General features: G+C 39.4%; 1 protein-coding gene across 1 annotated transcript; it reads right to left on the reverse strand.

Moving 5' to 3' along the window:
- Window positions 1-4,866: 4,866 nt before the first annotated feature.
- On the reverse strand, window positions 4,867-10,291 carry LTV1 (LTV1 ribosome biogenesis factor). The gene is made up of 8 exons (XM_010707308.3): window positions 10,193-10,291; window positions 9,920-10,095; window positions 9,116-9,365; window positions 8,296-8,423; window positions 7,235-7,368; window positions 6,915-6,967; window positions 5,922-6,122; window positions 4,867-5,342 (listed from the first exon to the last, which is right to left on the reverse strand). Exons 1-8 carry the CDS (start codon window positions 10,289-10,291, stop codon window positions 5,229-5,231), a joined length of 1,155 nt encoding a protein of 384 aa, XP_010705610.1. The 3' UTR covers window positions 4,867-5,228.
- Window positions 10,292-11,252: the final 961 nt, after the last annotated feature.

The raw sequence follows: 11,252 nt of genomic DNA on the forward strand, positions 1-11,252 counted from the left end.
AAAAAAAAAAAAAAAAAAAAGCTGTGTACAGCTGCACTTTCACATGCCCAGAGACATGCTGGAGGACAGCAGGGAAAAACACATGCAGAGAATCACAGGTTGGGGCTGCTCGCAATCCCAGTCTCACTGGACTCTTTCCTTGGCTTCGCCACATTCAGCTTCCTTTCTTTCTTGGTTTAGAGAGAGAACAGACTGCTCCTGTTCAAAGGGCTGATGTTTACATTATTAGTCCATTGAGTTTAGATAAGTATTCCAGACTCAGGGCTCCACTGGCAAACAACAGCCCTGTTCATCCCATCAGCACAGCCAGAGCAGTGACAGCCTCGGGCTGAAAGGGAGCAGCTGTGTAAAGCTCGCAGTAACCTGACAGCTCAGAGAGAGGAGTACCATCTGTGGCTGAAAGCACACAGAGCTCCTAAGCGGAGACATCCAGGGCTCAATGCATGGGAGACGTACACCACACAACAAAGGAGGATTTCAGATTCAGAAGTGGTACAGCCTTTTAGCAACAACCTGACCCATCTGCAACAGCATGCCCGGTTTTCTCTTTGTGAGAAATGCAGTGAGAGTGAGGACACAACTACATCCTTACTCCAGTGCTGTGGATTACATCCATCTGAGCCATCTGCAGCTAGACCATTAGAGACTCCATTCCCACCCTTCTTTACTTAGTCTCCTTTCCTAGCTCTGTTATTCATCTTCTCACTAATTTACCTTTGCTGTTCCCTCACTCACTTTTCTCTTCCCTGTGTCGTTTGAGTTACACCACTGTCTGATCAAGGCATGTCAGTATCAGCTCTGCTGGGCCAGGAATTTCCTCCTTTTACTATAATAAACCTTTATAAATTCTCATTTCCCTTTGAGCCTTTCTACTCATGTGCTTCAAGCTCTTCTCTGTTTCTAGCAATGTTTGACAGCAAACTCAAGACAAGTAACTCCCTGCAGGGCGCACAGGATGCCAGATACATGGGCTTTGCTCACTGATGAGCATACCAACCCATAGCACCAAGAACAGAGGCATTGCAGGGCTTGTACCACATGCAAGTCCTAGTGATGAGAAATTTCCTCCCTTCCTGACCCCAAAACATACATAGCTGTCTAATCAAACAAAATTCATAGCACCACAGAACTATAGGGGTTGGAAGGGGGATTTGAAGATCTAGTCCAAGAAAACAGGTTCCCTAGGGCAGGTTGCAAATTTGATAGATCACACCATCATGTTGGTCACACATCTGATCTAAGATATCAAACACTGAACTGACAATTCCACGTTTGTCTCAGCACTCACAATTGCTTGGCTCTGCCATTTCCCATCCTTCTCCCCTCCCCCCTTTATTTTTTTTTTCTTTTTCCTTTTGCTAGTTCGATTTTTAGTTATACCACAGCATTGAACTGAGAGAAGGAAGGCTGCGGACAGAGCCAACCCTTTCAGAAAAACTCTGCAGTTGTGTTGTTTTAGGCAAACGGTGAAGCCACCCATTTAGTCTGTAATCCAGGGATCAGAGGGGTCAGCGGGAATCTTTTTATTCACTTCAGCAGGCTTTGGAACTGAGCCTGCTGCCTGCATTAGATTGTCAAAGGGACCACTTATCGGATGGTTTATTAGTCTGTTTCTCCCAGGAAGCCTAAAATAACTAACCCTGTCTTGAAACCTGGAGCACAAAGGAAGCTTCAGGTTGCAGGATGTGACACAGGTCAGTGATTTATATCTCAACAGGAGAGAACACTTTATTTCAAACATGACATGGTTGAACCTAGGTGATCATTGTGGTTCTTTTCAACCCAGGCCATTCTATGATTCTATGACATAGAGCAAGAATTAGCTATCAGAGAAGTAGATAAAGAAAGATAAACTGCAATCTTGTGCTAGGTCACAGTATTTTTATGAACATTCACCTATCTCTAATCAGGTTTACTAAAGAAAGCAGTTTTTAGATCATTTGCTGTTTAACGTATGTTCAACCCACCTCTCCTCCTTCCCCAGTGCCCACCCCCTCAGATAAATGCACTGACATCCCCACTTAAAAAAAAAGCATAGTTTTACCAGAGCATCTTGTGCAAACTGTCTTCCACAGATTCTACAAGGAACCAAATCTTGACTCCCGGCAGCTGTATAAAAATTCAAACCAACAGTCTCAGTTACACAGTCCAGGAGTGCTGAACTACACTACAACCAAAAGTCAGAGCGAGCTGGAACGTCCTTACGTTGGCAGAAAAGGACCTCTGCAATCAGGACTTTTTTTGCAGAACCACTTTATTTCTCCTACTCCCACAAAGCACAAGCTTTCCTTTGCTCCAAGGAACACTTTTTGTTGTCCACATACCTGCTAATAAGGCATCTCCTTTCATAATGACATCATAAGCGGGAGAGGAGAGGGGATGAAGGAAAAGCATTCATTAAATCATTGTGGCTTGAGTTCTGGGAGGAACATCAAACACAAGTGATTTGCACCCAAACTTCTTTCATTTTTCATCCCATCAAGTAATGGCAGCATAAGGCCTCACCATTCTGCAGGCCAGAAGGCATCACACTGAGTATGACACCACCTTCATTCTTAAGACAGACTGTTGCCATGATGTCATTTCTAGGGTAACATCTGTGTCCAAGATGACTTACTTCGCAGATGCAAACTGCTAGGGGGTTTTGCTTTTAAATCACCTTTTATCGAAAATAAATCAAAGTTGCACAGAAGACAGTTCTATGACTCCAGTACTACTTAACGTATTCTCGTTTCAGTGCAGGGATGTTTCTTGCATTAAGCAAAAACAGCTTTCAGAAATATTTGAACATAACAAAGAGCCCTTTTCACAAGACTTGTAATCTACAGAGGGAAAGACGTCTTCATTTAAGCATTCCTTACCTGCTTTGGCTGAAACAAAAAGAATCTTTGTATTGCTGAGCAGGAGCAGATGTGGAACTGCTTTTGTTACCTCTTCATTCAAATATTACCACACTCCAAGGCACAGGGAAAAGTTACTACAGTATTTCACCAATTAGAGGAACAAAAGCAACTCGGTAACTTCTCACTCTTATTCTATCAAGTGTTTAAACTACACTCCACTTTTGTTTCCAAGAAACACCTTTCTGCATGTCTGTGCTTACTCTAGACTATACTCTTTCAAGCGGCCCCTTCCTCCTGTCCCATCTCTTATTGTTTGCATCCCCTCAAAGTTTTGACCAACACAACCTCTTTCAAAGATTGTTATTCATCAGCAGTGGAAAGGCAGGACAAATGACAGCATACTACACAGGACAGGTGACTTTAGACATATTCACTGACAGGTAAAAACTGATAAAGAACTCAAGCTCTGTCTTGCGTAAATTATTTATAGCAAAACACAAAATTACATTCCACACAAACCATTGAAGTGCCTGTTACTCACTTGTTCCATTTAGCTCCTGTGCTGGTATCTGGCTCATCTTGATATGACGGTTTCTCAAATTTACTCTTCAGTGCTGTTGTCAGGAGTCATGAGCTCTAGGTGGTCAGCCTTCATCAACCAGAAGGCCAAAGTTTATAGCAGCCCAAGTTACCATGTGTCACAGTTAACAATTATGACACAAGCAGACCCCGCTTAAGCATGCGAAGCACATGAAAACCAGTACAGATAAAAGCTAAATGAAAACTCCCAAACTTTTTCTAATATAACAGTTGATTTCTACTTCTTTAACATAAAACTTGAGCAAAACTATAGCATGTTTAATCTTAATGTGAATACTGTATGCAGACTTTGGCATTCTAAGCAGCAAGGAAGAAACTTTTGGACATAACTGTTCATTCAATTATCCTAAAACTCACTACTTTATCAAAATACATTGCAAAAGCTTTCCTCCCCCAGTATAAGCAAGTATTAAGCCCTCCTGTTATCTTGTCTCCACCTGGTGTTCATATAAAAGAGGAACATTCCAGATACTTTAAACTCTGTAGTAGTCAGTCCGCTCTACTGTTCTGATTTCTCTGTTCCAGTAGAACAGGTTGCCTTCTCACTCAGAGGCAAATGCTCAGCTCTAAAAATCGAGGGTTGATGTATTCACATGAGCACAGGAAGTTTCAGAAGGGTCAACTGCAGATTTCATTCCTTTATTCATGGCTACAGACTGGTCACCAGAATAATTCTTATGTACAGTCCAGTAATTTAAGATCACATTAAGTCTGCAATAAGGGCTTTCTGCTCTCCTTCGGAAAGCCTTTGCAACAGTTGTGTTGGGTCATAAGCCTGTATTTCAGTAGAAAAAAAAAACAAAATGCAAGGCAAAGAACAGTATTTCAGGAAAATCCAGACAGTGGCTATTTGCCATCTGCACCACAGCTTTCTAAATATCTAGTTTTTTTACACAATTATTGCCATGTTGACTACTTGAAGCAAAGTTGCTTTAAACAGCAACAATAAGCAACACTACTACTGCCTTTGCAATACTTGTTGCAACAAGTAAAACATAGAATCATAGAATGGCCGGAGTTGAAAAAACCACAATCATCCAGTTTCAACCCCCCTGCTAAGTGCAGTGTCGCCAACCAGCAGACCAGGCTGCCCAGAGCCACATCCAGCCTGGCCTTGAATGCCTCCAGGGATGGGGCATCCACAACCTCCTTGGGCAACCTCTTCCAGTGTGTCACCACCCTTTGTGTGAAAAAGTTCCTCCTAATATCTAACCTAAACCTAACTCATCTTACATAAGAGGGACGTTCAGCTACACAGCTACTTTTTAGACACCTCTGCTTACAAAAAGTTTATCCAAACAATAAATAACCAATCCCTGAAAGAACTAAGGAGTGGGTGAACACTCATTCATTTCCAAAACTCTGCTCTATCAAGGCACTATATTTAATGGCCAATGTAAGGGAGAGATAAGTAGACACAGTGCTCTGTACAAACTCAAATAATTTAATGGAAGAATCAGATCAAATCTGCAGTATTCTTCTGAAGTGCTGAATGCATTCAACACATGACACCTTCTCCTCAGCGACAGTTTATAAGAAAAATATATTTTAAAATTTTAATACATTTCTAGGATAACAAAAGTTTGCAGCAGTTGCCGTGACACTCACGACAAAAGAGACATTAATTCATTATTTAAGGTATAACTTCAGAAAGAATGACAAGCCAGATATTGCTGTACCAAATACCATTAACCCTCTTTGTGCATGCCCGGCAAGTCTTATCAGTTAGCAATTCCTTCTCAGTACAGATGAAATCAATGTTTCCACAATGAAAGTTCCTGAATTTCAAGATAGCTTCAGTCCTTGCATGTTTTGTTTCAGATTGAGCAACTCTTTTTCTTGCCTTGTTTTCTCCAATTTGAAGGCCATCTTGTTGGCTTTCTTCTCCATTCTGCGTTCCTGTGCAGATGAACAATTACAAATTTATGAAATAGAAACCTCTGTAACTAATGTTTATGGATCATGAAAAGAGAAGTCATAATCATCTTGCTTACAGCATTAACTCTCGTATAACACTTAGATGTGCTTATGTCCAGAAATATTATCTCTAATTAGCTGAAGCTCCTAACAATGCTGATAATTTCTGGTGCTAAATAAAACCACTAATTATCAATGTGTCCAAGTAGGTTTTCCATGATTATTTTGGAGACTTTTTACTTTATATGATTTGAAATACTGTTACTGTTCTCTTTGTTTCCCTAAGCAATACTGAAATACAAATTCCCTTTTAAGTTACCCATCTGACAGTGCACATGAGAACACCCAGAACTTCCATATAGAAAATTTGGAGTGCAGAACCATAATGCTAGCTTTCTTTCTATTATTAAATACTAATAATTATTCCTTTCAGACCAGAAAGCTTTGCCCATTAATTTCTAAACTCAAAATTAAATGGGTTTCAAAACGTTCCTACAACTCAAAGAATTCCAGAATAAAGTTGTTGGTTTTTTTCTGGGCTTTACTTAAAATAAGGCCTACCTTCCGTTCCTCTTTTATTGCCTGCTTCCTGGCTTTGCGGTCCTCTTTGCTCTCATTTTTGGAACGGGGCTGCGTCGATGCTCTTGGCAGGTCACTGCCATTAATCATTTGCATGCGTTCCACCTGTTTAGCAGTAAGACCTTTCTGAGGCAGGACGTGCAGGGGAATTCCAGTCTTTGAGGAAATTTTTATTGGCTTTGGCTAAAACAGACAGTGCATGTGTATTAATGGTCTCTGGCTTCCCCTCCAGGAAGTGCAGATTGCACCCCTTGTCTGCACAGAATAAAACTAGCAGATTCAGATGAGATGGTAACAAACATTCTTATATATATACTTCCCTCAGAAAGATGCACATTAATCTCAAAGTAAAATCAAACACCTGTAAGCAGAATAAGTCCCCTAGAACAACAGTGTTTTCTCCTTTCTCCTAATATTACTGAAAAATGGTCTTAAGCAGGCTCTCAATATTGCCTTCATAAGGCTTCAAGAAAAAGGTTTCCTTTAAAACCACGCGTGCCTGGCACATCAAGCCCTGCTCTACTTCTCATGAGGAACTTCTAGAAGGCCAAAGAACTAGAGTACATCACCTCAAACAGTAAAATGTCAACTTAAACCTATTTTCAAGAGAAATCTCTAGTATGAGGTTGCAAGACATAGATTAAAAGAAGCTGTATTGAGAGAAGAGAGTGAGGAATTTGTTTTCTTGTTAAGTTTCTGCTTAGCTATTATAGAAATTCTGAGCGTCTAGTGACTTAATCAATCAAGTCTTACTCAATTTTCTTTCTAATATAAATAAAGATGTGTGTGTATTTTTATAAATTTCCCTATATATCCAAATCCTTTTCTGGCGAAGCTGTAGGCTAATACCCTCCCCAACTTTTTTTTCTGCTGCTTTGATCTACTTTTAAATAGCCATCCACTGAGACAACAATCACTTTTCTCTCAAGTTCTCCTAAGTCACAGTGTTACTTTGAATAATTTTAATGCTTTTACCTTTGATGGCTCCTCGATAAGCTTTGGGTGATTATATAAGTTTGAATATGTACCTAGGTCACACAGATAAAAAAAATAGTGAAGAAAAAACTTGCAAATAAAAGTTAAATACATTTATTATGAATCACGCAGTACTAGTCTTTGAATAGAGAAAATTGCAAGAATTAAGTAATCTCCTCAAAGGGAGTACTTTTATCTTGCAATAATTCCTAATGTTATGCTTCAGAAGCATAAACCTAGAAGTACAGCTAGAAAAGTGCCAAGATCACCTCTCATTTACTTTGAAGTACTAAGAATGAATAAGAACTCCAAATACTTACTCAAAATTGATTCACAATCCCACTTTTCTTTTGGTTCCTCAATAACCAGAGCTACTCTTTCTTCTTCTTCTTCATCACTGTCTTCATTTGCAGGAGTGTCTTCAAACGGTTCAAGAGTATCCAATTTCACACAACTTTGAAGAAAAAAAAAAAAAGAAGGTTTATCTTTTCTTGGAAATACTTGATTATGTAAAACAAATCTCCTCTCAGTAAAACCCTAAGCCAAAGAAAAAACAAAACTGCTCCCACTACAACCTGCTACAAGAATAAGCATCGCCACTTATAAACTAAAGCTTGAGTGCCACAGACAGATTAGACAGTGATTGTTTCTGTATCTCGAAAGTATCTGATACAATATTGGTGACTGGAGGACAGGAAGAGAATACATTTTTTGGCATGTAAGCACTAGAGGTGATTATATACTCTCCTACTGGCCATTCATGCTTCACTACAAGGGACACGTTACACCTTTCAATCAGGAAACAGAAGGCTGATGGGTGGATACCTAGACACTTAACTCTGAGATAATATCACTTGTTTTAAGAGGAAGAGAATACACTGTAAATTCAGTACATTGGTGTGGAGTTGCCTTATAAGCTCTGATTTTGGCCATGCTCCAGTTGCACAGTGGCAACACAGTTGCCCTTGAGTTTATAATCACATCACTAGGTATACAGTGTTTCAATGTTGGTACTCAGCTGATTCCAATCTCCTTGGCTATGGAGTCTCTTAAAAACAAATTTAAATTCTATGGAGTAATTTAAGTTGCCCTAAAAAGAGAAAGGAAGAACATCCCTGGACATTACTTAGACTAGATGTAATAAAATTATAGAAAGAACATAGTATGGTATAAAGCAGCAAAATGCCTGCGCTTAATTTTAATCACATCCTAACAAGATGGACATTCAGTCACACAAAGAAGGGAGAATACTCCAATCAAACTGCTCATTGTGAGATGTAATCTTCAAGTCCATGAACTGAAAATAACATACTCAAACTTTTGGCATAGAGGCACGGTGACATAAGTATGTACGTGTAGCAGTGTATCTGAGAGTACGTACTTCTTTGCTTTCTCTTTGTAGAAATCACTCAAGACTTCCTCCAACCGAGTGTTGTCTGTGTCAATATAGCCTTCTAATTCCACATTATCCAAGGCTCCAATTTCATCTTCATCAAACTGTTCAAAAAACTAAATAAGAAGTGGACATCTTAATTAAATCATGCTTGCTGAATAAGTCCGCGACAGCATAAAGCTTCACACATCTCTTCCTATTTGCCCTTCTTTCCCCTCCCTTCTCATTTGCTGAACAACTGCCACACACTGTGTTGGGATTACCTCCTTACTGACAATGTACTTTCACCACAGGATTAACAAAGTAACACCGAAAGAAAATATGCAGACCAGCTTCTGCAAAAATGTTGAGTCTTAATTTCAATCAGTAGGCTAAAAAGCTTGTCACTGCTCAGGACAAATATTAGCCAACATCTCCACTGTTCTGACATGATTTCATCCACGTATACTTGGCAGAGTGTGGAAAAGGGGTGAAAGAATCAAGTCTGTATAAGAAAGCTTTACATGATTTACTGTGTAGAATGGAGCTTCTCGGAGAAGCGTTACACCAACTATGAATATTCATTGTAGTCACTGGAATAATTTAACTAAACGATATCAATCAGTTAACACTGTAGCCTATTTAACACAACACGCTTAGAGCGCACAGCATTACATGCTGAGTGTGTGCAGGTAACAGCTGTTTGGTGCACCGAACTACCAAAGGCAGGAGGAATTTGCACAGACGTACAGGACAGCACCTCATGAGATGAACCAAAGAAGCATTTAGCACCTTTTTGTGTGAGGGTCACATTCTTGAGCTGCCTTACCTTCTCAAATCTGTCATCCAAGAGGGTTAACTGCTCGTTCCTTCTCATTACTGAAGATGTCATAGAATATTCTGTGAAACGACTCCTGGTTTCTTCCTGCATAAACAGGAACTCTCTTCCCTGGTCATTAACCCCATCATTTGACAAAGGGCCTTCTGAATCATAATCTTCATCATTACTACAACTATCCTTTTCATCACTATCATCCTCCACATCTTCCCATTCATCTTCATCATCAGCATCTGATCTCCTAAACAAAATTACAGAACAGATTAGAACAATCCACAGATATTTCCACAGCTCTGCTCAATGTTGTGTTCCCCGACACAATTGCCTAAAAACTAGAAATTATTCTGATAGTGTTGGATCACGCATCTGTACACTGACAGCAAGGATACGTTTACATTCTGCTGTTTTTGTCGAGGTGGAAACATACCAGACTCTTAAATAAACGTGGTAAAATTTATCACTGCCTGTTACCTTTGATATCATTTTACAAAACAGAAGGAAATAATATGCACCGTGGTAACATGCATTTCTGAGACCTTAAGAAATGCTTCACAGGTATTGTTAGTGATCATTACTAATTTGTGGGCTCAAGGTAGCAAACGAAACCCATCTCTCATCTTGGATAATCCACGTAATTTTGATCTTTTTTAAGCTACCACCCACGTAACACATAGTGATACTTCCTTTGACATAAATGTATTAAGCCACTCTTGCTTCCTACAACATGTGAAATAACAAACAGTAACGTTACTATTCACATTTGTGACATAAAGCTGTGTGGAAATGCTTATGTACCCTTCCTTTAGTTTGTTTGCTTGTAGAACAAAATCATCTTCCAGAACATTTTCTGGATTATCAAAGTCAAAATCATCATCAAGAGCTGCAACAATATCAGGGTCAAAATCCAGCCGTGGACCTGGAGAATGGAAAAGAAAAAACTTAAGTATGGAAGTTGCTGTGACATCCTGAAGCTACATTCCTTGATAAAAAAGCAATTCAATTTGACTAGCAAAATATTAAAGTCACAAGTTTCCTCCAGTAACATTTGTAGATTTCATACAAATTGACCAGTAAGTCATCAGCCTCTTGTCCATTTTCCTCATTCAGAAAAGAAGATTCCTGAGATGTCTTAGGCACCCAAAAATGTATTTTAATCTGTCTTAACATGCTGCTTAGAATATTACTTGATAGAACAAGGGGAAATGGTCTCAAGCTCAAAGAGAGTAGATTTAAGTTAGATATAAGGAAAAAAACTTCTACAGTGAGGGTGGGGAGACATTGGAACAAGTTGCCCAGAGAGGTGGTGGATGCCCCATCCCTGGAGACTCTCAAGGTGAGGCAGGATCAGGCCCTAGGCCACCTGCTGTAGCTGAGGTGTGCCTGTTCATTGCAGGGGAGTTGGACTATATGGCCCTCAGAGGTCCCTTCCAACTCTAAGGATTCTAGGATTCCAATTACAGAACAGAAATGATCCAAGTCACAGTAGTGTATGATCAACTGCCAACCCTAGCTTACAGACCCTAACACTTTCCACACTGCATCAGGGAAACCTTTTGTAACTAGCAGAAGTGTCTCCAGCACCCTGCTGTCGGGACACAGAACTATCAACATTAAGTACTATTACAAAAAACCTAAGATAACTTGAAAGTGAATGTTTACTACAATACAAACATAGGTACATAAAGAGCATTCTTTTAAGCCTGTAATACTGAAATTAAGCTGATGAAGGGAAGTAAATGTATTTCAGCAATTGAAAAGAGGAATTTTGAGAATGAAAATCCAGTCACACACCTTGCATTCAAACTGATGGAGTCATAAATCATTAAAGCATTACCTACAGAATATTGTTTGCAGTGAAAGAAGCTTTTCCCTGTTATTAGTTCATATGTGCTGGATGATAGTAGTAATTCGTGGCCTTTTTTCCCTCCCTCTATGCAAAGCTTAAAAGCAATTATTACAGACTGATAGAAGCAGGTCTCAAATGGAAACACAGATTAACACAGACTTGTTATAGATCATCCTTAATAGCTGCTCTTGAAACTGTTCTAAAAAAAAAACAAAAACAAACAAACAAAAAAAACCACCAACTGAACTGCTTTGATTACAGTGCCATTAATTACTGAGTACT

This window comes from Meleagris gallopavo, chromosome 2 (assembly GCF_000146605.3).
Source record: "Meleagris gallopavo isolate NT-WF06-2002-E0010 breed Aviagen turkey brand Nicholas breeding stock chromosome 2, Turkey_5.1, whole genome shotgun sequence".
Lineage (NCBI taxonomy): Eukaryota > Metazoa > Chordata > Aves > Galliformes > Phasianidae > Meleagris > Meleagris gallopavo.